The sequence below is a fragment of the Crocuta crocuta genome, unplaced genomic scaffold (assembly GCF_008692635.1).
Source record: "Crocuta crocuta isolate KB4526 unplaced genomic scaffold, BGI_CrCroc_1.0 scaffold73, whole genome shotgun sequence".
Taxonomy (NCBI): domain Eukaryota; kingdom Metazoa; phylum Chordata; class Mammalia; order Carnivora; family Hyaenidae; genus Crocuta; species Crocuta crocuta.
Genome location: NW_027529443.1, coordinates 2483760 through 2511592, shown reverse-complemented (window position 1 = coordinate 2511592; position 27833 = coordinate 2483760). Strand labels below are relative to the sequence as shown.

The 27833-nt window shown below is 57.3% G+C and overlaps 2 protein-coding genes across 3 annotated transcripts in view; one reads left to right on the top strand and one right to left on the bottom strand.

The window, feature by feature from the left end:
• Positions 1-6925, top strand: part of KDM8 (lysine demethylase 8) — a gene marked incomplete at its 5' end in the record, with an annotated part of 15412 nt that extends 8487 nt beyond the window's left edge. The window contains 3 exons of the mRNA XM_077760466.1: positions 3505-3654; positions 4548-4640; positions 4732-6925. Coding sequence (XP_077616592.1) covers positions 3505-3654; positions 4548-4640; positions 4732-4896 — 408 coding nt within the window. The remainder of the gene's footprint in view (positions 1-3504; positions 3655-4547; positions 4641-4731) is intronic.
• Positions 6919-27833, bottom strand: part of NSMCE1 (NSE1 component of SMC5/6 complex) — a 27041-nt gene continuing 6126 nt past the window's right edge. For both annotated transcript variants that reach the window (XM_077760465.1, XM_077760464.1), the window contains exons 3-8: positions 11874-11995; positions 10912-10989; positions 9656-9802; positions 8548-8664; positions 7565-7685; positions 6919-7138 (exon numbers count right to left, since the gene is read on the bottom strand). In XM_077760465.1, the coding sequence (XP_077616591.1) occupies positions 7059-7138; positions 7565-7685; positions 8548-8664; positions 9656-9802; positions 10912-10989; positions 11874-11995 (665 nt within the window). In that variant the 3' untranslated portion in view covers positions 6919-7058. The remainder of the gene's footprint in view (positions 7139-7564; positions 7686-8547; positions 8665-9655; positions 9803-10911; positions 10990-11873; positions 11996-27833) is intronic.

Genomic DNA, 27833 nt, shown 5'->3' with positions numbered 1-27833 from the left:
GGGTACTGGTGCCCATGGCAGGCGACAGGTATAAGACAGGTGCCAACTGCTGGTGGCTGGACGCAGGTGGCTGGCCGGGGTTGAGGGAAAGGGAGCAGCCAAGGAAAACTCTAGAATTGAGACCCCAGCGATTGTTTGGTGGACTTTGCTGGTGTCTCAGCCAGAGGCACCATGGTGGGGCTGGGGCAGCTCTCACTGCCTGTCCCGCCGGGGGTCCCAGGCCCTGCTGGGGCCGTGCCAGCCTCCAGGAGCTGGCGCACCCAAAATTAAAGAGGCTGCAGCGGGTGGGGGCTGGGTGGGCTCTGGTCTCTTGCCCAGGTCTCCCGAATTAGGACTGATAGACCCTGTCTCCTGTCCTCCCTTGCTTAATGAAGGAGAGGGGAGACCAAGTGGTCAGGGCTCTACTGTGCGGTCCCGAGAGACCAGCCTGTCCCCTGACCCCAGTCACACCTCCCAGGGGGACCCGAGAAGCGACAGGTAAACTTGGCTCCTTGTCCTGGAGCAGCCATTTTCTACTTTTCTAGAACAAGAGGAAGCAGTTTTAGAAGTAGAAGGTAGGGGTGCTGGGTGGCTCAGTTGGTTGAGCCTCCGACTCTTTTTCGTTTAATTTTTTTTTTAACATTTATTTTTGAGAGAGAGAGAGAAGGAGACACAGAATCTGAAGCAGGCTCCAGGCTCTGGGCGGTTAGCACAGATCCCTACACGGGGTCAAACTCACAGACTGTGAGACTATTACCTGAGCTGAAGTCGGACACAACCGATGGAGCCACCCAGGCGCCTCAAGCCTCTAACTCTTGATTTCAGCTCAGGTCGTGATCCCAGGGTCATGGGATCAAGCCCCAAGTTGCGCTCCGCACTGAGCGTGGAGCCTGCCTGAGAGTCTCTCTCTCCCTCCGTCCCTTCCCCACGCACACGCACTCTAAGTAGAAGGCAGACTGTCTGATTGTTTTTAAAACAAACCTTGAAGACACAGTGCTTTCTGGAGGGCCCCCTGACAGGCCCTGCACTGCTTTCTGGGACCTTCTCTGCCTTCACGAAGCTCAGTGGCACCCACCTGAACCTCTTGCCCAAAAACCTCTTAACTCACTTTTCTCCCAGGGACCCCACGTTCTAGATTTTGGCCGCCATGCTGGGCCTCCCTGTAATTACCGGTCACGTCCTGGGATCATTCCTTCTCTTGGGGTGGGGGAGGGGGGGTGTCTCTGTATGCAGTGGCTCTGATTACACCATCTGATCAGCCAGTCCCATTTCAGAAATCCCAACGGTGTCATCAGGACTGGACGGCCTCTCCGCATTCCACAGGGCCGGGGTCTGGTGTCGTCCCTGCCGGAAGCAGCTGGGCGGCGGGACAACCTGGTGGCGGAGAAGCAGGGGGATCCCAGAGTCCGTTGGGGACCCCTCTCATCCCCCCACCCCTCTGGCCAAGAGGACAGGGGCCCTCAGATCAGTGGACAGGGCAGCACATCTCTTCATAGGCTGCCGCAGGGAGAACATTCCAGCCCTTCCTAAGGATGGTGGCCCCTTAGCAACCTCAACTTGGAGCGGCTGCTACTGAAAGAATAGTCTGCCTGCAGCTGCCCCTTTGACCCGGGAGATGTTACCCTGGAAATACCCCAAAGAAAGTAGCAGAGGGCCCCCCCCCGCCCCCCATGAGGGCCCAGACTCCAGTTTCTCTGGAATTCCTCCAAAGCCTCCCAGCCGTTTGCCCCCACAGTGGAGGTTTGGGCTGTGTGGGAACGCACCAGCGCCGGACGGCGAGGAGACCACTCACCGGCCAGGCCTTCAGGAGGCATGTCCGGGGCTGAACTCACCAGAGCTGGCCCGGGGCTGCCTCCCTCAGGCCGTGTGGACCCCTCGCCAGCTCTGAGCTGGGGCGCTGGGGCCGGCTCTGCTGGGCTCCGAAGGCCTGGCCGCGGAGCGGGGTGGATGCAGGGGGGACAGGGTGCTCGCTGTTAGAGAGCACATCTCGTCAGACACGGGCACGGTCACAGTGGCGGCGGGGGCGGGGGCGCCCACAGCACCCGACCGCACAGCCTCCGTGAGGACCCCGGCCTGTCCGCATGGAGGTGCACTGCTCAAGCTCACAGCCGGCTGGGTCCGAGACCACACACTGTGAGGCCTGGCCCATCCCCACGTCACGGTCTCGGCCTCGCCAGCAGCCCTGCACAGCCCCCTTCCCACACCCTTCCCGCCCCTGGGCCGCCGCACCGCCTCAGCCTGCCCATTAGATGAGTGGGAGACGATGGCACCACGGATGTTTCATTCAGATCTCCTCCCTAATGGGCCTGAACCCTCCCTTGTGTCTAATTCATTTCTGTGCAGAATCTGGGCTTTGCCCTTCGATTATTTGTGTAGTCGTGTATTAGTGGTCTTGTTATTTTTCCTTTTTATTTTGTACAAGCTCTCTAACCCTCATTTACCACAGTTCAGAAGTTTCCCACTTTCGAGGCCTTTATGTTAATTAACATTTAAAATGTATGTCTTATGATTGCTTTATTATTAGTCAATTTTGGCAAATCTTCCTCTCCAGAGAGGTGATAAATCCTCAACCCCATTTTCTTTTTTGTTTTTCTTTAATTTGATTTTCAAAAAGAATGCACTCTTCAGAAAATTACAAGCTGCTGTGTTTAATATTTTTATTTATTTTTTGAGAAAGCCTGCATGCGCAGGTGAGCAGGGGAGGGGCAGAGAGAGAGGAACACAGAATCTGAAGCAGGCTCCGGCTGGAGGGTTCCAGTCATGAACCGTGAGACCATGACCTGAGCCAAGGTCAGACGCTTAACCCACTGAGCCACTAGACACCCCTATTTATTTTTTTATCTTTATTTATTTTGAGAGAGAGAGAGCACGAGCTGGGGAGGGAAATAGTGTCCCAAGCAGGCTCCACGCTATCAGCACAGACGTGGGGCTCAAAGCCATGAACCCGTGAGATCATGACTGGAGCCAGAATTAAGAGTCGGACGGTTTGGGGCGCCTGGGTGGCTTAGTCGGTTAAGTGTCCGACTTTCGCTTGGGTCATGATCTCGCGGTTCGTGGGTTCGAGCCCTGCGTCGGGCTCTGTGCTGACTGCCAGCTCAGAGCCTGGAGCCTGTTTCAGAGTCTGTGTCTCCCTCTCTCTCTGACCCTCCCCTGCTCACGCTGTCTCTCTCTCTCTCCTAGAAATAAATAAAAAACGTTAAAAAAAAAAAAAGTTTAAAAAAGAGTCAGACGGTTAGCCGAGCCACGCCAGCGCCCTGAGCTGGGTCAGGTGCAGAGCGGTGCTATCAGAGTTTTCAGAAAGAAAATGAAGATGCCTGTGACAGGAACATATCTGAAAACAAAATAACTCTTCCCTGATTAACCTATGTATCCACTTTTTCAGTTGGGTTTTAAATCCCCGTAGCGGGAAGTACGGACCCAGTCTGTTAGTACCGAGCGAGGCAGTGTGTGCTGGGCCCGCCGACTCCCGGGCTGCTGCGTCCCCGGCCCGGACTTGGCGGCCCACGTCCACTCTGACACCCGCAGATCCCGGAGCTGAAGCGGGACATCAGCATCCCCGACTACTGCTGCCTGGGCGACAGGGATGAAGAGGAGATCACCATCAACGCCTGGTTTGGTCCCCAGGGAACCGTGTCTCCACTCCATCAGGACCCGCAGCAGAACTTCCTGGTCCAGGTTGGAGTCGCCCCAGCCCCGCCCTGCACGGCTGGCCGCGCTCTCCGTGCCCGCACGCCAGGGAGATGGATGTGGCAAAAGTGAACTGGAGAGACCGTCCCAGGGCCCCCGTGGGGCCCCCCTCCGGATGGGGCTGTTTCCACACGTGGGTTCCTGACCAGGAAGGAGCCTCAGGGGTCCTGGCCGCGTCACTTGGGCAGAGCAGGGCTGGGTGGCGTCTCCAGCCTGAGGGAGTGCCCGTCCTCCGCCTCCCTCTGCACGCCGTGCGTCAAAACCAGGCCAGCACCTCTGTCCAAGTGACAGGCGTCCCAGCCACTGTGTCCTGAGACCCAGGCAGACGAGTGTGTGTTTCCTGCAAGAGGAGGGGCATCTGTTGTCAAACCACCTTATTTGTTCTAGGCAGAGAGGTTTAGCAAACGAGAACATTCTTCCGGGCTGGAGATCATGCCCAGAGGTGCTAAAGAGGCTGGGAGCAGGGGCCCAGAAGCCGGACTGCTTGCCATCAATGCCAGCCCTGCCACCTATTAGCTGGGCGAACCTGGGCCACTCGGCTTGCCTCCCTGTGCCTCAGTTTCCCTATCTGTGAAATGGGGGTGACGCTGAACCATCAGAGAGGGTTGTGGGGGTTCAACAAGTGAATACAGCAGAGCAGGTGGAGGGGGGCTGGCGCGGGCCAGTGCCTAGTTATCATCAGCTGCAGTCACTGAGTTACTGATGCATAATCTGTCTGGAGGCGACACCTATACCTGGCCCGGAGCGCGCCCGGTGGGGATGGGGCAGTGGGCACAGGGAACAGCATGTGGAAAGGCGTGGAGAGGTTCGGGAGGGTGGCGGGTCCAGGGACCTGTGGTCGGTGAGGGGTGGCCACTGTCTGAGCAGGCCCTGTCTTCCAGGTGATGGGCAGGAAGTACATCCGCCTGTATTCGCCACAGGAGTCAGAGGCTTTATACCCACACGACACGCATCTTCTTCATAACACGAGCCAGGTGGGTACCCAGGGCCCCCGGGGGACACCACAGGTTCTCCCCTCCCCGCCTGGCTCCGGAGGCCCGGCAAGCGACAGCCTGTTTTCTTCAGGTGGACGTGGAGAACCCCGACTTGGAGAAGTTCCCCAAGTTCGCCGAGGCCCCCTTCCTGTCCTGCGTCCTGTCCCCCGGAGAGATGCTGTTTATCCCGGTTAAATACTGGCACTACGTGAGGGCGCTGGACCTGAGCTTCTCCGTCAGCTTCTGGTGGTCGTAGCCGGGGCGGGAGGGTCTGAGATGCCTGCCCAGTCGTGGGCTCCTGCGTCCCCTGCTCCACGCCCGGCCTGGTACGGGCTCCCAGCATCTAGAAAGAGGCCAGACCCGCCCGCGCCGAAGCTTTCGCTGGGGACCAGGCTGGGTGCCGGGCAGACACGGGGCAGGCCCCCAGCAAGGTGTGTGTTCCCCGCCAGGGGGCCGCGGCAGAGGCCGGAGGGCACGACCCTGGAAGGGCGCTCGAAGCCGCCAAGCCGCCATGGAGTCCGCGGGCATCGTAAAGCCTGAAGTGGTTGGGGCTCGGGCAGGCAGTGTGGGCAGCGGTAGAGGGTGGGCTGTGGGGCTGGCTGGCTGCCTGGATTCAAACCCGGCCCTGTGGCTCAGCCACCGTGTAAGCCTTGGGGCCGAGACTTCGTGGGTGTGTCTCCATCTGGGAAACAGAGTTGGAGGGGCTGTGCGTGCACAGGGCCCCTGCGGGTCCGTGACCGTTAGCGGCTGTCTGACCTTAATAATCGCTAGGATTGCTACCCACTCGTGTGTCGTGACTGTGCCCAACCGGTCAGCCCGCAGCCGTGGACCGGAGACGCAGTGGACTTAACCGGCTCACTCAGCTCACGCCTGCCGGCAGCGGGCAATCCAGACAGTTTCAGTGGTCCTTACGAGGCCTGACCCACCTTCCCGGAAGTGCCTGCGTGTCCCAGCCTGCCGGCTTTCCCAGAGACAGCCCCGCGGAGCTCGCAGAAGCCCCTCCTGCCCTCCCCTCATCCGTTCTCCTGCAGAGCCTTCCGCCGGGGGCAGCGCCGGGGCCCACAGCCTCCGAGGCCTCGGGGAAGGTTCAGGCAGGCTGGGGACCACCGAGGGGCAGTTCCTGGAGCCGGCGCCTGGCTAACACACCCCGTAGGTGACCGGGGATGGGGACGAGGCACTGGAACGCGAGCCGCTGGAGTACCAGGCCAGGGTACTGGGCTTTATCGCAAAGGTCTGGGGGCTCCGGAGTTGTGCGCAGGAAGACCACCAGAATATGCACGGAGCCGGGAACTGGTGGGAGAGCGTGGGTATGGGGGTGGGGTACAGCCCTGGGCACGGAGGGCGGAGGCAAAGAGGGGCTACTTAGGAAGTGAAATCAAGGGCTCCGCGGAGACTGCTTGTTTCTGCATCTGGTATTAATGGTTGTCTGCCAAATTCTGCAGATGAATTTATACCAAACGTCAAAGGAATCGAGGCAGAAAATAGGGCTGCCGCGGCATCTGGCTTGCTGGTGGTCCGGAGGAACGGCGTGGCCCCTCCTGCGTCACACACCCCTCTCCACCCAGGGGTGGCCGTGTGGCTCCCGCCTCTCCTGCCCGGGGTTTCCCCGGCCCTCCATTTCTGCTCCAAGCCGCCGCTGAGGAGCAGAGGCCCGTCTGTAACGCACTGATTCTGCAGTTAGGGACGAGAGGACGCGGGCGTTAGAATACGATGCGGACCCCGGCCACCTGCAGCCGCCGTCCCTTGTCCGGTGGGAAGACGCAGAGGAGGAAACGTTCGCACGCTCTCCGGGCAGGGCTCCCGTGCTCCTGCGGCGCCGGCTGCAGCTCCGGGGAGCGTGCACCAAAGTCCGCAAGGAGTAAGGGTGCTCGCCGGCTGCCGGCAGAGCTAAGGGGCCGCCACGAGGCCGCCATCACCCACCCACCCAAGATGCAGCGGCCCTGCGCCGGCACGCATGGTCTCCAGCCTGCAGGGGGGCACCATGCAGCCGCACCACCGCCTTACACCGCTCAGGCAGGCTGCACGCTGAGCCGCAGGGGGGGTCTGGGCAGGATCCCCCCCTCCCCCAGGTCCAGGGCGGGCTGGCCAGCTCCCATGGGACGAGAGCCCCAAGCTGGGCTGGGGCAGAGGCACCCCAGAGGGTTTCTGCAGGAGGCGCTCTGCCAGCTCCAGCGTCCAGGACGCGGGCCCGGCTCTCAGGTCTTGGGGGCCCAGGAAGGGACGGCCCGCAACATGGAGCCTTCCCCGGGGACGCACGACCACAGACCGAGGCCGCAACCACGACTCATTAGCAACTTTTATTCCAAACCTGCTAACGAGCGAGCACAAAGCAGAAAGGGGAGGAGGGTGCCACGCGAGACGCCAACGCCTCTCTCCCAGACGGGACGCATCCGCGGGCCCCGGAAGGCAGCGCGCCAGCTAGTGCTGCCTGGACCGCAAGGGCTTTTTGTTCGGCTTGGAGGTACTGGCCTCCCGCTCCTTGTCCGGGTTGAAGACTTCTGTATACAGAAAACGCCAGAACATACTGTGAGCAGGGCGGGCCACGTCGCGGGTCGTGCCTGCTGACCCCACACTGCAGCCAGGGAGAGGGGTCCGCCAGGGGGCACCGCCTTCACCTCCAGTCTCAACGCAGCTGCCAGAGGGGCCGTGGAGAGGTGGTATCTAGACTGATCCAACCCTCATGCACGGGGTGGGGGGTGGGGGGTTGTGTCTAGGCTCGACCCTCATGAGCCGGGGGTTTCCACTGGGTTCTAAGAGCCTCTGGAAGTATGTGGGAGCACAGGCCTCTGCCTGCTGCAGGAGGGCCTTGCACTTGAGGGCTAGGGGGCCCCAACAGACCCACGCATGCGCAGCCCTCATCTGGGGGCGCCTCACCCCTGGGGGTCCCCCTCAGCCCCGCCCCCAAGCGCCTGAGGGCCACGAACCTGGTATCTCGTGGGGCCAGTAGTCGTTACAGTGGGGGCAGCGCGGCTCCAGATTGGACCGGAAGTACTTGGCCACGCAAGGCAAATGCATCCTGATGCCGCAGGTCTCGCAGCTCTGGCCCTGAAACCAGAAGGGCGAGGCTCAGGAGCCCCGCACACCCCATGTGCACAAGCCCTCGGCGGGTGGGACGAGGGCAGCCGGCAGGCTCCATGGTGGTGTCTTCCTGGCCCCAGACGATGATGACCCCAAAGCTCTCGGCGCCGGGGCTCCTAGGAATTCTCCCAGCAACGCAGGTGGAAGACGCTGCCAACCCTGCGGGCCGCCTCGGGGACGCCCTCGCACCTACAGCTTTGCGGGTGTGGGTCTGAGACTTTAAGAAAACACGTGCAGGCACCTGGGCGGCTCAGTTGGTTAGGCGTCTGTCTCCTGGTTTTGACTCAGGTCATGATCTCACAGTTCGTGGGTTCAAGCCTTGCATCAGACTCCCTGCTGACAGTGCAGCACCTGCTTGGGATTCTCCCTCCCTCCCCCCCCCTCCTCCACCCTGTCTGTCTCACTCTCAAAATAAATAAAACTTAAAAAAAAAACAAATTGTGTGCACTGTTCCAGAAATTCACCTCCAGGACCGCAGCCCAAGGAAGCAGTCCCAGGCGCCCCGGCCCGCGCACACAGAGAGGCTCACGGAGCGTGGCTGACGGCTGTGGGAAGGGGGAGAAGGGAGGAAGGAGCCCTAGCCGTGCAGATGATGCGAAACAGAACAGTGTGCAACACGGGGGACGCCAGCCACGCCACTTCCACGGTGACACCAGGCTTCTGACAGCCTTTATGAGAAAATAAGATAAAAAGCCGCCGGACTCGAACAGGGGGACCCGGGAGGAGAGGAGAGAAGGCGGGCACTGTCGTGGTCGTGCTGAGACGCTTCGGGTGCGCCCGTCTGCTGGTGCCAGGGGAGGGCAGCGCGGGAGGCGCTCGGGGCACGTACCTGGATGAGGAGGCTGTGGCAGATGTTGCAGATCTTCACAGCGTCGGGGTATGTCTCCCGGATGTACTGCTCCATCTCCAGGATGGCCCGGCTGTGCAGGGTGAACTCCCCCTCTTTCTGCAGGACACAGTGGGGGACCGCAAGCTCTTGAGCCCCCGCCCCGCCCCGCCCCACAGCCCAGACAAGGTCACAGGGCTGGGCGCCCCTCCGCAGACGGTTCCCACCAGCCTCGGCCGACAGCTGCCCATGCTGCCCCTCGGCAGAGCCTCACGCTGGAGAAACTTGGGCCAAGACCTACAAGGGAATGGAGGCGGGGTTCCCCAAACCCCTGCCTTGTGCCTCACTGGTGCCTCAATGGCCATGAGTCCCGAGCCTGCAGACAACCCCCAGCGGGGGCGTGGTCGCCTCCCTCCCACACTGAGGTCACAGAGCAGGGCACAGGCCGAGGTGTGCGAGACCAGGGACAGTCTGGCTGGGCTTTCCCGGCAAAGGTACTGCCTTTTGTGGGAAACGCACGGAAACGTCTATTCCACCCCATTCAGCAGAAACGTGAGCAGGCAGCACGTCTGGTCCCTTCCCAGGTGCCATGGCTCCTCTCCAGCAGTTTGCCCACACACCCCCTTTGCTCCTGACGGGCCACCGGCTCACTGAGAGGGCTCAAGGGCACGCCCTGAATAGCGCAGCACTGACGGCAGTAACCACTAATAACCATGACAGTGGCCACCGCTCCTTTGGGAGCCCAGCATCAGGCACTGGCCCGCTGTCCCCTTCCCGCCCCTGAGGTGACACTACTGTTCCCCTCCTCCAGGAGCAGGACTCCAGGTCACCTGACCAGGACCCGGGCCCAGGTGCAACACCAGAGCGGTGCCCTGACCCGCAGTGCACGCAGCCCCCCTGTCTGTGGACCAGGGGCTCGAACCGGCGTGGTGCCTGTTCTGCACTTCCGGCCGGGCTCTTGGACACCACACGAGGGTGGGTCATGTGGGCGTGAGACACAGGGTCTGAGGGGGCCCAGCTCAGCGGACGCCTGGCTCCGATGTGGTTCTGGAGGCAAATTTGTTACGGGGTCTGAACGGCGAGCTGAGCGGGGGGCCACAGGACACCGTACCTCGATCAGCCACTTGTTCTGCACAAACTTCTGCAGCACCTGCTCTGCTTCCTTCTTCCTCATCTTCTTGCCTTTAAGCTGATCGACCAGGTTCAAAATATTTGTGGAAGATGCAAAGCCGGTTTCTGAATCAATAATCAGTTCCAACTGGAAGAAACAGCAGGCACCACGTTCATCTATGAAATCGGCAAAAACCACGTTTAAGCAGTCATAGCGGTCCTGGCGGGGACGCGGCGGAACTGCCGATCCCAGGCAGGGCTGAGCCCCGGAACGATCCTTCAGGAAGACAGCTGACCAGCCATAACCACGGTCCGTCCTTTTGACTCAACGGTCACCCCGTAACATCATGCCAAAGGAACGGTCCTTGCGCCCCCACCTCCCCGGAGGCAGAGCTGAGGAATGCACAAACGGATAAGGAGGCGGCACCCTCCACCCTAACGTGGGCAGGCCACCGGGAGCTCAGGGGCTGGCTGGAGGCAGGGAGGGCCGGAAAGCGAAGCCAGGGTGCACCAGGACACAGAGGCACTGTGGAGCCCGGCCAGGCTGGGCTGCCGGGCACGCCCCCGGAGACCACTCACAGTGGGACAGGCCCCCTGGGGACAGGCTTTCTCCACGGCAGCGCCTGCCGTCACAGGGCCTGGTTCTCGACCCTGGCCGCCAACTGCTGTCAGAGGAGGCTCGAGAGGAATGATTCTAGGACTGGTCATCAGAGACTGGGATTGGCCAGATGTGGAGAAGACCTCTTTATGTCCGGTGACTAGAACGTGCCGCGGGCTGAGGAGCGCAGCCTTAGCCAGGTGCTCAGCCAGGTGAGGGACGGGGCTGAGGGGATGGCTCTGAAGCTGGGGAGGCGGACAGAACTGCTCCAGGGGCACCTGTGAACGCACAGGGCCACACGGACAGTCCGAGTGGGGACAGGGACTTGGCCTTGCGACAAGCGTCTGGGCGCCACTGCTGCGGGTCTGGACAGAGCCGCGAGCACCATGCAGGAGCGCCTGTCTGCCTGCACTGCACACCCGGATGCCGGGCGCTCCACCGGTCGGGGTTCAAACCTGGACAAGCCCTTCTTTCCCTGGCAGCCATGCGTCCTCCCGAGTCCCCTCCTGGTGGGGGTGAGCTGCGTGGGGACCCAGCACATGGCTGTTGGGGGCAGCGGTGGTGGCCCCCTAAGCTGGCAGTTTCCATTTCTCATGATGAAGGCAGCAGGTTTCCCACAACTGGCCCGGCCAGTAAACCACAGGGGCTGCTGTACTTACAGCCTTTCTGAACAGATCCAGCTCATTCTCCGCAAAATCTGACGCCATTTTGGAAATGGAAGTCGTTGCAAGATTCACCTAAAAAACAGGTCAGCGTGATGGTCAGGCCGTGCCCTTCACTGGCTGGTTAGCTCACCGGCCGGCTGGTGCAGCCCCCTCACCAGTCCCTGAGCACCGGGCTGCGGGCCATGTTGGCCGCAGGGGCTGGATCTGGGACGGGTCCCACGTTAGCCTGCAGCGTCGAGCTCAGAATCTCGGGTTTTCGGGTTTTCTGAGGCGGTGCGGTGGTTCCCGAAGCAGGTGCATCTGGGGACTGGTCTGTGTGCTGCTTGGGGCTTCAGGAGCCGCAGGCACTGAGAAGCCTGCAGCGCCTCTGCGGGTATCTGACTCCACACCCCCTTCCCCAGAACAGAGTTTGGGAACCCCTGGCCACAGCCCCTCTCCGGGCGGGCCCGCCTGGTGAGCCGGACCTCCTCGGACAGTCTGAGGCGGTCAGTTCGGCCTCACCTGCACTTCCTCTTGTTCTCTGGGGTGGAGAGAGGGCACGGGGGAGGAACTTCCTGGAACCTGAATGGCTCTCAGTGCCCAGCAACCCTACACATTCTCTTCTCACGGCCTCCGTGTCTTATTCCAAATGAGAAACCACTTTTCTCCTTTAATCCTAGTATTCCAGGCATTCGGATGACTTCTTACACTGAACAACGGACAGCACAGAGCATGCAGGGTGTCTCAGGCCGGGGCCAGGGCTGGGGCAGGACTGGGAGGGGAGGGGAACACTGAGGTGACAGCCCCCAGCCCTGATCATGGCAGAGGACACTTACAGCGGCACCAGTGACCGGCAATGGGGGCTGGGTGGGGCGGCAGGGCTGGGCTGTGTCTGTGCCCCATTCCAGGGCTGCCGACGCACCTCCACGCCTGCACTTCCTCCCAGGAGCCACGGGAGGGCGCCGGCGTGCACTCACCAGCGCGTAAACGGGTCTCCCGTCGTCTTCGGTGGCCCCTTTCTTAATCTCAATATACAAGGACTCCAAGACACTGTTAATGTTGTTGATGAAGTCCTCCAGCTCCTCAACGGCGGCAGTGCCTGGAGAGAACAGGCCGGGGGAGGGGCAGTCACCACAAAAGTGTGGCTGTCTCAATCACCCCGTGGACCCAAGCGCAAAGCCAGCAGCAGGCCAAGGCCCAGGGCGCCGGGGTGAATGCCAATCTGTGCGGCTCCTTCCCCGCTGAGTGTGCAGGCGGGGAGGGTGACAGGAAGGCCCGGGAAACCGGGGCTATGCACTCTTCTGTCCTGGCTGGAAGCCCTGGGCCTGCCACCCCCTCCTCCCCACTCCGCAGCCCTCCCCACGCAGAGTCTGTCCCTGTACAGCCCCATGTGTGCCGGCTCTGTCTCTATCCCTTCTTCCCTTTATCCGCCATCTGTACGCGCAGGGAACACTCCTGTGCCGGGCCCCACGTGCAGGGTCCAGGGGGCTCGAGCAGCAGCTCAAACCCCCACTCCCCCCAGTGAGAGGCTGCGCTGAGTGCCTGTCACAGTTGTTAGTCCGTCCCGCCAGCTGCCCTCCGAAGGAGGCGCCAGTGGCCTCCCCTAACTGGGTGGCCAGGCCAAGAGGCAGAGGGGGCTGGTTTGCTGCTCCAGCCCCTGCTCCATGCGGCCCCCAGCCCGGCCCCCAGCCCAGCCCGCCAGCCCGCAGGGGAGGGGTAGGGACAGAGCCCAGCGCTGCAGGGGCTGCAGTGAATGCAGGGAAGAGGCCCGGGGTCCACGAGGCCGCAGGGCCCCACAGACCAGGGCCACGAGGTACCTTCCCCCGCGGGCCACGGGGGGCCACTCAGAGTGGGAAGCAGAGAAAGGACGCGGTCAGCCTGTGCCTTCCATTACCCTTCTGTGTACTGTGATCCTTTTTCTAAACAAGAAGTATTTATTCCTGTTTTCACTTACTAAAGTAGCTTCAACAGACTTAGGAGAAGGAGGCATCATAAAAACAGACAACAGAGACAACAATGAAGCCATTGAAACGATACTGCGGGAGAAAGGCCTGGAAGGATGCCCATTAGGTCCATGACTCAAGCCACTGCCAGAACGGAGACACAGATGAGGGGATCATCCCAAGGCACTTGAACTTCACCTGGGTTAGACTTCCTACAGAGAGAGATTTCCAAGCCCATGCTGCACCTGACGATTGTGAAAGTTTACAAAAACAGCAGGTCACACTGGTGGCAGTAAAGGTCACAGCCACGTGGGCCATGTAGAGGAGACAGTTCTGCCACAGGCAGGGGAGGACACTGAGGGGCCCACTGAGGGGCTAAGGACGAAGACCATGACATAACGTTACTATGCAAATCACAACGGGCATCAAATCTTCCTTTTCAAGTAAACTTGTTTAAATAAAACATCAGCAGTGATCAACAGGCAGTACAGGGACGTGGCACGGACTGTGGCGACAGCAGGACAACAGAATCTGGCTGCGGCTGTTGGAAAGCCTACAATCAGAGGCCTGGATAGCATTTCATTTCGCGCCTCCGGGCCTTTGCTCACCCCTTCCTTTCTGAAATGCCCCCCTCCTCCCCACCTCCATCTCTGCCTACTCGTTACGGAAGCCAACTCAAACAGTACTTTTTTCCGTGAACTGTCCTCTGCGGCCCCCGGTGCACGGTGGCCTCGCCTTCCTTCCTCTTCCATACCAAGTGTGTGGGCCCGGAAGCCCTTTCCGCCACAAAGCATCACCCCCGGCCTGCCCCTCCCCACCCCAGAAGCCTGGCTGCGTGGTGACCAGGCACTCAGGGCCACCGCTCACCCACAGGGCAAGCGAAGGGGCTCTTCCCGGGCAGAAGCCACTCGGTCCACCCAGCGTGACACGATGGCAAGTCCAACCTCCCTCTGAAAGTGACACTGCACATTTTCCACTGGAAAGGCCACTCCTGGGTGTCACTGAGAAAAATGTAGCCTGTGGGCAGATCACAAACACTGCAATACGTTGGACTTTCCAGACACGATGTGTGCGTGGGGAGGAGCCCACAGCCGCTCTGGTCCCCCCTCTCCCCTCGCTCCAGCGGGCTGGCCAGCCTCAGCTTTCAGAAACATAAGCATGTTCACTGGATTTTCACTGAACGCCACCACCACCACCACCACCACCACCACCAACCACTTCCTACTGCCGTGCTCACTGCAGAGACCAGCCACCTGCTCCGTGGCTCACGTTCTCTCGCCTCTTACCCTCCCCGGCCACGCAGCTCCTACGTCAAGGCCGTGTCCACGTCCCTGTCTGCTGCTGACGCTGTGCATGTTTCTCATGCCCCGTGCCACGCTACATCCCTCTTAGTCATCCCAAGAAGAAACTGCTCTTGTTCAGTAGCACCGGCCCCTGATTTGAGTCTTAGGGGACAAGAGCATGGTCCAGTCCCGCCTCACTTCTCTGGGGGACCCCAGGTGAGTCTCCCCCTTTCTCTCATCACCCTCTGCCTTACCTCCAGCTTCACACGTGTCTAGAACATACCCCTCTGACCCTCTCTCTGGGGAGCACCNGCAGCCCCTCCCGTCCCCTCCCGTGCAGGCCTCCTCAAGCACTGCCTTCCCCTATCCCTTGGCCCCAGCTACAAATCCGGCCACCCCAGATTTGGTAACTACCAGAGTCACCTGGTAATTTTCAGCCACCGACAGCCATTTCCATCCCTAACCAGACCCTAACTTTTTTTAAAATTGCCTTTCCCCTAGATGTGTGATTTTGGAAGGAGCATAATTCCAGGAACCCACAGCCAGAGAACCAGGAGGCAGGAAGGTGAGGGGGCCAGAGGGGAGGTCAGCCAGGTGTGGCCTCAGTACAGGAAGCAATGAAAGGAGGGCCACAGGGGCTCCAGCTGGGCCCCGGGAGGGGGAAGCGGGGAGGGGGAGGCGGCCTGTAGCCGTAAGGTCATCCTGGGTCCTGGTGCCCTGGGGTCCTGCCCATTCCCCAGCCCCGCCCCTAGCTGTCGGCCAGTCCTGCGCGCCTTTCCCCTCAGCCTCCCAACATGGTTCTTGTAACGTTGGCCATAACTGGCGTCCATCGCTTGCGGCCAAGATCCCCAATGTGCGCATCCAGCGTCAGGGGTGCCCTCTGGCCGGGAGCTCCCCGACCTCCGCTGGGGCGGTGGGTGGGCTGCTCTCACCACTGCGCCTGCGCCGCCTGCCCGGTTCCTGAGACCCACGCAGAGCAGCTACAGCGGGCAGCTCCGGGCCGACACGCTGGCCCGACGGACGGTCAGAGGGTCCCTCTGACCCCAGGAGCCAGTGAGTCCACGGTCACGATAAAGTGCATGAGACAAAAGCCCAATCACACACTTCTGGGGCAGTGACTGCCAGTCTCGGTTCTCTGACGGTGACAGGCAATGACGGTGACGGGCTTCAGAGAATTAACAGCATCGGTCCTCCCTTCAGGGTCCCGAGCCACTCGAGAAGGACAGGCTCGAGCTAAGTATCCAAGCCATCATCTTTTGCAGGTTGAGCTGGATCAGAGGCTGGGCCCCTCACCACCACCAACCGGTAGTAGGCGCCGTGGGATGACCAGCTCCAAGGAGTGACAAGCAGGGCCCTGGCCCCACCCCGCTGTCTCTTCTCAGAGAGCAGGGAGACACCAGGCAAAGGTCTATGGGTCTTACAGCCCCCCGGGTCCCCTCTACTCGGGACCGAGCTATACCGGCTGTACCCAGCCTTCCCCGCGGGCTGTAGCAAAGCCAGGCCACACGCAGCGAGCCTGCCCTTGTGCGGCTGGACTTCACCTCAGTGCACGCTGGGCGCCACTTGCGAGCTTGCCTCCCTCTGGCACTGCGAGCACAGGCCCGTAACGTGAGCCGTTAGCATCATCTGTCTATATAAGGGCTTGGGGAGGGTCCACTTACCCAGAGTGCCCGCAGCTTAGACAGGGCACCCAGGCCCGCCCAATGCCATGTCACAGGCTCCCGGGCACGAAGCCACAGAGTCTCTGGAGAGCAGGACACACTCACTCTGCCATGCTAGGGGGCTGAACGGCCACGGCCCAGGAGAGGGCAGACGGCTCCTTCTGTAACAGGAAATGCCCGTCCAATGGACAATTAAGAAAGGGGGACTCAGGGGCGCCTGGGTGGATCAGTTGGTTAAGTGTCTGACTCTTCGACTCAGGTCATAATCTCGCAGTTTCGTAAATTCAAGCCCTGCGTCGGGCTCCGTGCTGACAGCGCAGAACCTGCTTGGGATTCTCTCTCTCTGCCCCTCCCCTGCTTGCACCGTCTGTGTCTCTCAAAATAAATTAACAAACAATAATAGGGGACGATGGGGGGACCCAGGCCAGTCCACAGGCCGGGGCACCATTCCTCTGACAAGCAGGCTGCTTCACTCTGAGAGACTGGTTTTTCCGGCCACTTCTGTTCATATTTCCCTTTCTTTTAAAATTAAATTTTAGTTTAACCAACGAACCTCGGCTTGCTAAGCGGGGTCCTTGTTTCGCAGCAGGCTACTGGAAGCCAGGGCTCACCGCGCACTTGGGCAGCGGGCGGTCAGGAAGTCTGCTACCCTCACTTCGGAACCACAAACAGTTCTGTTCCAAACTAGGCACTATAGATAGAAAACACTATTTTTAGGCAGAGGAAATAACAGCCTAAAATAAAAGACCCCGAGGGACCAAACCACTTGCAGGCCAACCTGCCCCGTGACAGGCCTGTCATCTGACGGGCTGGCTGGGTGGCCCGCCTGGGCACAGGGCAAGGACAGGGCAGAGAGCAGCCCTGGGTCTGGGAAAGGCTGGCTGGTGGCGGAGACATAGGGCGGTGGTGGTGGCGGCGGCGGCAGCAGAGTGGGGGCAGGGGTCACATCTCAGCCCGAGACCTTCACATCCATTGCCTGGGGACAAACGTCTCCCTGGCCAGTCAAGTGTGTGGGAGAGGGACAGGAACCGAGGGACAGGAGCCGACAAGAGCACTTCCACAGTCTGGCTAGTTAACGTGCTGCAAGGAGCAGGGAGGGAGGGGCCGTCTTTCATGTGGCAGCTACATGAGGCAAGTCCTTCTCTGTTATCTGTGCGTTGATTCACCCGGCGCCCCGGTTCCACACCCTCGTGACCTCGGCGGAGCCTCGTGAACAAGCTCCAAGGGAGCCAGGACGCAGGTCAGCAGGCAGCCAGGGCCACAGAGCCTAAGGGCTCACCCAAGGTCACAGGACCCGTAAGTGACGTGGTCTGGAAATCAGAAGTCTGTGCAGTGACAAGTGGCCTTGAGCACTCAGGAAAACAAGAACAGTTTGCTTAGATACACAAAGATGTCTGAGAATTACTTCGAAATAACACAGTTAAGGAGGTAGGAGGTAAGTGGATAAAACACAATTAGTAACGAGTCGCCACTGCAGTGGCGATGGACGGGCGTCACTGTATTATTCTCCTTTTCTGTTTGACTCTTCCCATTTAAGGGCAAAAAACGTCTCAGTGCTCAACAATATAACTTGACGCCTGCACCCTCAGGGTTCTGAATCAAAAGAGAGAAAAGGGCGGTGCCCCGTGACCAGGTAGATCTGCTCAGAGCCCTGATGGGACAGGGTGAAGAGGCTTTTAGTAACAGACAGCTTTTAAATCTGTTCTCAGCGATCTGTTCCCAAGTGCACAGGGACCTTTTTTTTTTTTAAATCAAGAGAGTATGTTAGTTAGAAAGTCTGTTCTTGGGGCCTTGCTTCAAATGTCGCCACAGAAAGCTTGTTTTCTACTGCGTCTGGGCCGCAGGCACCAAGGGCTCTCGGACCTACGACACTGGGGCGGGGGCGGCGGAGACAAGTGCCTGCTGTCTCCGCGTGTGCCGCAAACCCACCTACGGGCCAGCCCTGCACCCGCGGTGCGCTGTGGGTGCCGAGGTCGGCAACAGGATCGGGCCGGGACGGGCGGCGGCCCGATCACAGCCTGACTCATGCCGGACAGCTCAGCCGCTTGCAGCGGGACTTCACTGCTGACCCCGTTCATATCCGCTCCCTTTGTCTCAGCCCTTGAAAACGCTCAGCCCCCACCAGGGATCCCCGAGGAGCAGATGAGGGGGCTCTGTGGGGCCTGGACGCCCGGCCGTGGACGGCGAGGTGGCGCTACTTCCCCCTGGGGTCTCAGCTGAGCCCAGCTCGCTGCCCCTCACGGGGTCTGAGGCCCGCAGACGCGAGGCAGGAGCACAGACGTGGACAAGAGCGGATGCGGCGGGTGACATTGGGGACACGCATCCCATCGAGGGAAGCGGGACTTCCTCTGCTCCCGCCACAGACCCAATCCTTGGACTTTTATCAGAAATCTCTGTGTTTGTTTTTTAACGTGATAATTAGTTTTTAAAACACTGCAGGGCAAGCAAACTGTACCCATGAGCTAGATACCACTGACAGGCCCCCGTGTTCAAATTCCAACGTGGGCTGGGACCCTGCCATAAAGAGACACGATGACTAACAAGGCCACTGTGTCCCCGGGCCACCAGGGAGGAGGCTGTGAGCTGGGCTGTGAAGAACTCAGAGGAAGACACTGTGTCACACTCATTCTCCTGAGAGACAGAGCGCGGGCGGACCTCAGGCCTGTCGTGGGCTTGGTTCCAAACCACCTGCATAAAGTATCGTCACAATAAAGTCGAAAGCATGTTCTGGTTCCCCGGTGCATACAAGAGGTGCGGTTACCCTACACTGGAGTCTAATGCACACACAACGGCATGGTGTCTGAAAAAGCAATTGTACGTACCTTAATTTAAAAGACATCATTGCTAAACATGCTAACCATCATTGGAGCGTTTCAGCGAGCTGTAACCACTGATCGCAGGTCACTATAACCAACGTAACAGTAATGAAAAGGTCTGAAATGCTGCCGTAGAAACCACAGGCAGATAACGTGTACGAGCAGGACACTCTGACCCACAATCTGCAGCATCCGGCCCAGAGAAGGAACCCTTACGCACAGGAACCAGCAGGGAGCCCACCGGCCGCCGGGAAGCCAGACCTACAGGAGGTCGGCCCGCTATCTCCAGCAACCGGCCCAGGACGCCAGACGATGACCGCTATGACTACTGGCTCAGGGTGACCAGGACTCGCCTTCTAACTGACAGCTGCCCTAAGCGTTCCTGCTTCCAACTCAGGAAGCCAAGCAGAGGAGGCTGAGCGTGTGCCCCTAGGCGTGGTGGGGCGCCCCGCTTCTGGGTAGCCGCCTGCAGCCCTGCGGACCGCCAGCCACCCGGCAGGCCACACGAAGCCTTCCACCGGCCCCGCTGCCCGGCCTGCCCCGGAGTCTGTGCCGAAACGCAGGCAGGGCAAGTGCCTCCGCGGCTCAAGCGTGCTCCATGGAATAAACAGCCTCTGCCCGCGCCCACTGTGTGGTCTTTGTCCAGATCCACGTGCGACACTTGGCTCAGTTACCGGGCCCAGCGGGGCTCGGCAAGGCAGCATGGCACTGTACACGGGCCCCCGGTGCTTTCAGGGAGACGGGCGCTTTCCCCAGTTCCCTACAGCCCCCCACCACCTCCCCGCAGTGTGGCCCGGCCTCCATGGTCTCCCGGCGCCCACTCTAGCTCTCCACCCCATCCCCCATACACAGCCAGTGCGGGGCCAGGTCCCGGCAGCCCCTCTCCCCACAGCCACTGGTGTGACCCCCCCACCCCCCGCCTCTATGCTGCAGTCACACGGGCCTTCCACTGCCCACAATGCACCTTCCCGACTCAGCATCACACTGGTGACCTCCTTCCACCAGGAAATGGTGACCACGCTTTCTGGATTTTGGGAGACAATCCCAGCACCAGAAATTCAGTCCTATGGTCTCTATCATGCTATTTATCAGCCTAACGGGTCTCCTGATTGTCCCCGGGGCTGTGGGGTCAGACGTCGCAGAGGAAGGAAGGGGCAGCAAGGAGCACGTACTGAACTCTGCCCCAGGCACAAAACACAAGTCTCCCGCACACCCCCACGACTGTCCCAAGAGGCAGGTGAGATCTCCTTTATAAAACAGGGGGCTGGGACTCAGAAACTAAAAGGACTTCCCAAGTCCCTGATGTAAACCTCTGTCTGACAAAATGGTTCACTTCTCTCGCTGGGGGTTGTCCGTGACAATCCCAATTTATGCCCACCCTCCACCGCCCACACATAACCTCCTTGTGTTTGGGATCCAGTACAAAATGCAATCCAAAGCCAGTGAGTGATGTGTACACGTGGACGAGCGTGGAACACACGGAAGTCCGCTCCGCCCTGGGCGCCTGAGCTGCACAGTCGAGTGTGGGCTGGGATCTGGACCCGTCTGGTCCCTCAGGCGCCGGGACAGCAGTGGCTCCTTCACGCTCACGGAGCCTGCTGAAAGCCAGGACGCCTGGTGAAGCACAGAACGACCGCCCGCTGTGGACCTCTCTGTGTTCAAACACCCATCCCGTTCCACTGTAGACGTCACTCGTCACGCTGACTACATGCCCGACCCCCTTGATTAACGGGGAAGCCAGGCGGGTTGTGGCAGTGGTGAGCTTAACTGTTCATCACAGCCAAGGGGGCGAACTGTACAACGAAATCATTAAAATAGGGGGTTATTTATAGGGAGGCTGCTCCTAGTTATCACCGAGTCCTCCCGGGAAAGTGAAGACACTAACAAATAGCATGGCTCACCCGAGATGAACACTGCAAATGTCAGCATCACTGACCCCCCGACGCGCGCCGCCTAATGAGGCCCAGGAGCCCCTGGATGCCGGCGGGACAACGAAGTCAACAGCGGCGTGTTAACTGAGCGGGAGAAACGCAGAGCTAGGATGCAGGTAGGCACGAGGTCTGACAAACATGGACAATGTCTGTCAAACCCCAATGTTCCTCTCCTATCGTGCTCACTCGTCTATTTTTGACACACGCGTTTCAGTTAACTGGGTTCTCGCCTGATCACTGTTAGTAGTTATTCTGCTCGCTGAAATAATGTCGAATCTTAATTTGTTTTAATCTCAGAGTTTAGATATTTTACTAATTTGTCCTTAGGACCACAGATAATTAAAAAACCCACTACACTTAACATACAGCGGTCAGCATGAATGATGACAAAATGTGAGTGCTGGTGTACAGGGGACCTCGCAGCAACCTGACACGTGTTACAAGATGAAGGGAGGGAGGAAGAGACGCCTGGCTGTGACATCTAGTGTGCAGGAATGGGGCATCTGCTCTGTCTCAAAGACCTTCCCTGCAGAATACTTCTGAATCATGGAGTCACAGAAGCAGGAGAGAGCGACTTCACGGTGCAGAGAGCCGGCAGGCGCATCTGAATCAACGCCACCCGCCACCGGGCAGGATGCAGAGAGAACACCGCTTCGACAACATTTCTGCCAAAGGAAGAAGTATAACCACAATGGAACCAGGAGGAAGCACCAGACAAACGCGAACTGAGGGACAGGCCACAGCTACGCTGCCTGACACAGAGGCCACAGGGCCCGGGGCCACCTGGCACTTGTAAAATACACCCTGGATTTCAAAGACGTGCTATTAAAGAATGAAAAATATCTCATTCATTATGTTTATATTCATTACATGTTGAAATGCTATTTGGGATACTAATGGCACCTGTTTCTTTCTACTTTTTTTTTTTTTGATATGGCCGCCAGTAACCTTTTCATTACAGACGTTTCTCACGTTAAATTTCTATCAGCTCTGCTCTACTAAATAATTAACCTGGGGCACCTGAGGTTAAATAATTAACCTCAGCTGGTTCAGCATCTGACTTTGGCTGAGGTCATGATTTCACAGTCTGTGGGTTCGAGCCCCATGTCGGGCTCTGTGCTGACAGCTCGGGGGCTGGAGCTGCTTCGGATTCTGTGTCTCCCTCTCTCTCTGCCCCTCTACCGCTCATGCTCTGTGTCTGTCTCTGTCTCTCCCAAAAGTAAATCGACATTAAAAAGATAAATAATTAACCTATAATCTTTGACAATGTCAAGGTCATAAAAGTCAAGGAAGGACTGAGGAATGATTCCCAACTGGAGGCGTCTAAAGAGACAACCAAATGCAACACAGTGGCCCTGCAGTGGGCCCTCTGCTACAGAAGACAATACTAAGACAACCGAAAACTCCAGTGAGGTCTCAGATGGATGAGAAGGTAGGGCAACGGCAACGTCAAGGTCCTAATCTGAACAGTCATCTTCTGATGACTCAGGAGAATGTCTCTCCCAGGAAGAAACATTCCCTGAAGAATTAAGTGGTGATGACAGAGCTTCGAAACGGTGACTCTCAGATGATTTGGGGGGAAATAGTTCCTCGGACTCTTACAGTGTTCTGGCGAGTTTGCTGTTTATTCCCCGAACAGTGTGCTTTAAAGGGAAGTTTTTAATTCTAAAGTCCAGTTTAGCAACTTGTACTCTGAGGGATCATACCTTTGTGTTATATCCAAGATATCTTTGCCTAACCCGAGGTCACAAAGATTTTCTTCTAGAACTGTTACAGTTTTAGGTTTTACGTTGAGGTCTGTGTTTCATCTTGAGTGAATTTTTGTATATGGTGCAAAGCATGGCTCGAGATTCACTAAAATATGGGGTATCCAGTTATTCCAGCTTCATTTTTTGAAGACAGTCTCCACTGAACTGCCTTTACATTTTGTCAAAACTTAGCTGTCCACCCACACGTGGGTTTATTTCTAGACTCTCTGTTCTATTACTTTATCTTTAAGCCAAGACCACGCTGCCTCGATAGGGGAGCTACACAGTATGTCCTAAGATCAAGGAGTTACACTTAATCAACTTTAATTAGTCAGTGTTTATCCTCCAAGTTTAACTGTCTTTTTCAAAACTGTCTTGGCTTTTCTAGGTCCTTTGCGTTTCCACATGACTTTCAGAATCAGTCTGTGAATTTCTATAAAAAGTGCTGCTGGGATTTGATTGGGGTTGATTTGAATCCACAGATGGGCTTGAGGAGAACAGATACCTTAACAGTACTGCGTTTCCCAGCCCGCGAGCACGTTATGTCTCTCCATTTATTTAGATCTTCTTAGCCTTCTCTCAGCAATGTTTTGTTCATTTCAGTGTACGGGGCTTACAAACTGTTGTCACATTTATTCCTAAGTATTTCGCATTTTTTGATGCTTATCTTGAAGGGTACTTTTTAAAATTTGAATTTCTGATGATTCACTGCAAGCACATAGAAATACAACACATTTTTGGATATTGATCTTGCATCCTGCCACTTTACCAAAACCTACTTATCACTTCTAGGAGCTTTTTTGAAGATCCATCAGATTTTCTACATAGACGATCCTATCTTTCAATAAACAGTTTTACTTCTTCCCTTCCGATCTGAATGCCTTCTCTTTTTTCTTGCCTAAGTGCACTGGCTAGAACAGAGATTGTTAGAATAGACGTTCTTGTCTTGCTACTGGTATGAGGGTAAAGCACTTAGTCTTCACAGTGAAGTATGTATGATGTTAGCTGCAGGTTATACATAGAACCTCTTTATGAGGTTAAAGAACCTTCCTTCTTTCCTACTTTGTTGAGGGATTTGGTCCAGAATTCACGTTAGATTTTTTAACTCTGCAGAGAGAGAGTTGAATCCTCTCTCCTGCTCTAAGGCTGTCCTGTAAATCTGCGTCTCCCCTGATCCTTAGGGTCTCTTTAGTTTCCTGTAAGAAACTGCTGGTGCATCATGCCAAGACAGATGTCAGACTTTGTCTAATGCATTTTCTGCACTACTGAGGTGATCATATGGTTTTTCTTGATTAGTCTAATATGGCAAACTACATGGATTGATTTTCAGATATTAAACCAACCCTGCATTCTTGGGCTAAATCCCACTTTGGTCATATTGTATCATCCTTTCTATATATTGCTGGATTAGATTTGCTAAAACTATGTTTAAAATTTTAGCATGTATATTCGTGAAGGATCTTGGTCTTTCCATTTCTCTCTTTGCAATGTCTGGTTTTTGTATCAGGATAATTCAGGCCTTGAGAAACAAGTCGGGAAGTGCTCCCTGGTCTCCAACTTTCTGGAGGAGTGTGGGGGGAACTGGTAGCAGTGCTTCCTTAAGCACTTGGTAGAGCTCACCGGGGAAGCCACTGTGCCTGGTACAGGCACTATTCCCTCCCAGCCCTGTGAACATCAAGCACTGCTTCTCTCCGAATCCTTTTTTAATTTTTTTAATGTTTACTTATTTAAACATTAAAAGAGAGAGACAGGGACAGAGAGAGAGAGGGAACAGAGAGAGAGAGGGAGATAGAGAGCCCCAAGCAGGCCCCATGCTGTTGGCACACAGCCTAATGCGGGCCTTGAATTCACAAACCGTGAGATCATGACCTGAGCTGAAACCAAACCAAGAGTCTGCCACTTAACTGACTGAGCCCCCCAGGCGCCTCTCTCTCCATCCTTCCTCCCGCATCTCTGCCTAGCCTCAGCCACTGCCTGGGTATCTCAGCTCTCAGCCAACTCCACAGCCCTCCAGCTCTCTGCGCACCCCCTCTGCTGCTCTGACCTGTAAACGCTCTTGTCCCCCTGAGCTCCTGTCCCCCATCCCATCAGCTAAGCCAATCTGTTCAGTTCTGCCCGGGGTTCCCCCGTGCCAGGGCCTGAAAACTTGCTCACGGGCAGCGAGCTGAGGCAACTGTGCTGCTCATTCCCTCCCTGCCTGAGGTCTAATGATGGCTGTCATCCCTGACTCCTGGCACAGAACTCCCAAAACCCTTGGAATTTCCTGACTGATCAGGGTGACACAAGTGCTTTGTTCTAATGGGGCAACTCTTGGCAGGTTCCTAAAGAGCTTCAGGATGGGAGCTGGCTGCCAGGAAGACCAAGCCTCGATTAGAAGCCCCTGGAACTCTCAGCCTCGTCCCCCAACTCTGGGGAGGGCGGAGGGACTAGACGGGGAGTAGTCACCGGCGGCCAGTTGACCATCAATCACGCCTATGTAGTGAAAGCTCCATGAAAACCCTCACATGACGGCATGTGGAGATCCACGCCAAGGTGCTGGGAGAGCGGAGCACCCAGAAAGGGCGTGGAAATGCCGTGCCCACCCACCGCCCCCCACACCCTGCCCTATGCACCTCTCCCATTTGGCTGTTCCTGAGCTGTATCCTTTACCCTAGGCCAGCAAATGTAAGTAAAGTGTTTTCCTGAGTTCTGTGAGCCATTGTAGCAAATGACTGAACTTGAGGAAGGGGCCACAGGAATCCCTGCTTTCTAGCCGGTCAGCCAGAAGTATAGGTGGCCCAGGCTTGAGTCTGGCATCTGACATGGGGGCAGCCTTGTGGCATGGAAGCCTGTAACTGTGAGATGGGGCCCTAACTCCGGGTAAACAGCGTCAGAACTGAGCTGACCAACATCTCTGGTGTCCAGAGAACTGGAGAGGAGGGACTGCAGAAGACAACACATATTTGGTGTCAGAAGGGAAAGCCTTCACCGCCTGTCTCTCAAGGCATCACTGTCCTTCGCTGACTAAAGTCCAGTGTTTCAGATGGTCTGTCCATTTTTTAACTGTCTCAGATAGGTAAGTAATAAATTGGTCCCCATTACTCTATCTTGGTCAAAAGTGNCCCCCCCCCGGCTTACTGTACCCACTTCCATCCAGGGAGGCTTCTCCTGGACTCACGATTCTGCATCTGCATGACTCATGAGACCCAAGGCAAAAGCAAAGGCTGTGTGTCTCTGTCACTGGTCCCTCACACAGAGCCCTGGCCCCCAGGAGACGATGGCGAGCAGTGCTGCGTGACCTCATGCACGTACTCCAGTGCTGGCTCACGACCCGAGGTGCCCTCTTACAGCACGCAGGTCCCTCGTGGCACGCAGAGTCCAGACACAAGGCTTCACGCCAGCGTGCCAGAGTCTGGACTCTCACCAGCCAGCAGGACGGGGGAATTTGTTTCTCCCGCTGGTGACAGGAAAGAGAGGGCCCAAACCAGAGCCCAGAATAGGAAGTGTTTTCGATAAGCTGGATGCAAATCCATGGGAAGCTGTAATCAGAATAACTTGCAGACTCAATCACTCTTCTGTCTCATAATTATCTTAGAAGCTAAATGTTTTTCCAGTTGGTGAAAGGGGACTTTCCTGGGCATTGCTTCACAAGACAGACAATGCTGTCGGGTCTTGTAAGTATTTGCTTAATTTGAATACTTTCTTTCCATCGTTCTGTGCTTTAAAATCTCTAAAATAACAACAGCGCTTGAAAAAAGCTTTTCTGTTTGTTTTTTTAACAAAGGGTAGGGAAAACAAACTACAGTTCTATCCTGATGACCCAGCCATAACTGCATCTTGATGCACAGATATGGTGCCTGAAGAATAAATTAATTCCTAGATATAGTGTACAGGACTTTCCTGAGTTAGGTCATAACAGCTTTAAAGGTCAAACAAAGGCAAAAACACTTTCATTCTTAGTCCTGAGGCACCATGTGGCTCCCTGCAGCGAGCTACGAAACTTCCCCATTAGCGTTAGAGCCCACATTTAGGACTTACGTGAGAAACTGAGGGCGAGCAGAAATGAACTGTCACGTAGTCAAAAAACGAAGAAAAACATTCTTATGCCCTTCCCTGGAGCACACCACGGGGTGGGTGGTTAGAAGCCTATTGTGTTTTTCAAGAGCAAGGACAGCCAGCTTGGCAGGTGTAAGTCTCCTTTTCCATAAGGGAGGCCCTCACCAGAGCCCTCCATGCACCCCAGCGCAGGCGATCGGAGCAGACATGTTTTCACCAGGACAGCTCTGCGGCACAGGACTCACGGTGTGCTTTCCCGCTGCCAGTCCTTCTGCACGTCCACTCTGTCCCCAGAACGAAGTACAAAAGAAACCCCGTCACCGTGGCGTGCATACACTAGATTCTTCCTGATCAGTCAGCCTGCACACCAGAAGAGCACGGACGGTCCCCGCACGTCCCCCCTGCCCGTCTGGGGACTCCCGAAGAATGTCAGGGGTAGGTCAACGAAGTTTGGATACATGGGATTAGACAAAGTTAAACAGGCTTCCCTGTAGTTGGCCCCCTGCAAGCCCATCGCTTGTCTGCGCACCCCGGCGGGCTCCCGGGGTCTCACGCGGGACACCGCGAGGGGCCGGTCCCTCCAAACCTGCCTCTTCCCCAGCGCGCACCCTCTCAGGGCATCTGCCTCTGTCCCGCCCTTCCTGCCCCCATCCACCCTTCACCTCTGTCGATCTGGCCTCTTCCGCCGTGCCACGGGCGCCAGTCTCTAAATGCGGCCCCTTGTCTCGTGTGCCTTCACTAGGGACCCTGGCACGCCGTGCACACCCTCCCTCACCCCTCCTGGCTGGCTGGCTTCCCTCTATGTGCTTTCCGCTCTTCCCTTGAAAATTAAAAACATGGACAGAAAGACAAAAGCAAAGAATATAAACAGATACCTGTATTCCCGTTCATCAGAAGAGATGATCGTTACAAGGCCACACTAAGAATGCCACGTTTGCTCCGAGGCTTTTTTTTTCTTTAATAAAAGGCCAAAATAGGATAAAGACCAAAGTGTCCTTTGATGTCTCCCCGAAGGCAAGCCCCTCACAAGTGTGTCACATAGCCTTCTGGCGCACTCTTACGCCTTTACACGCAGATGGGCGTGTTCACAAACAACACAAATCCCTGAGTCTTACAGAAAGCTTAACACGGTGACATCAGGCAGTGAGTAAAATCTATCTGCTTTTTCTCTGATGCAACAAGGTCTCCCCACACTGACACTCAACTCAACTCAATGANCCGCCAGCGTCCGTTCCATGGCTTCCTCCCACCACGGCTCCCTCCCGCCACTGAAACCTCAGCCAGTGGGGTCTCTGAGTGCTTTGCCTGCATTCCCTCCCCTCCCGGCAGCCCGCTGGGGATGTGCGCAAGGGCTTGTGGCTGGCACAGCGCGGGCGCCACTCCCCCGGGTCTGCCGAGTCCAAGGCTGCGCTCTCCCCCACTGTGCTGGGCTGCCCTCTCACCAGCAACGGCCAAGCGGGCACCTTCCCTGGGCCAGGAACTCTCTGTGCATCTTGTCTCTTTTTCCTCTGAACCCCCCC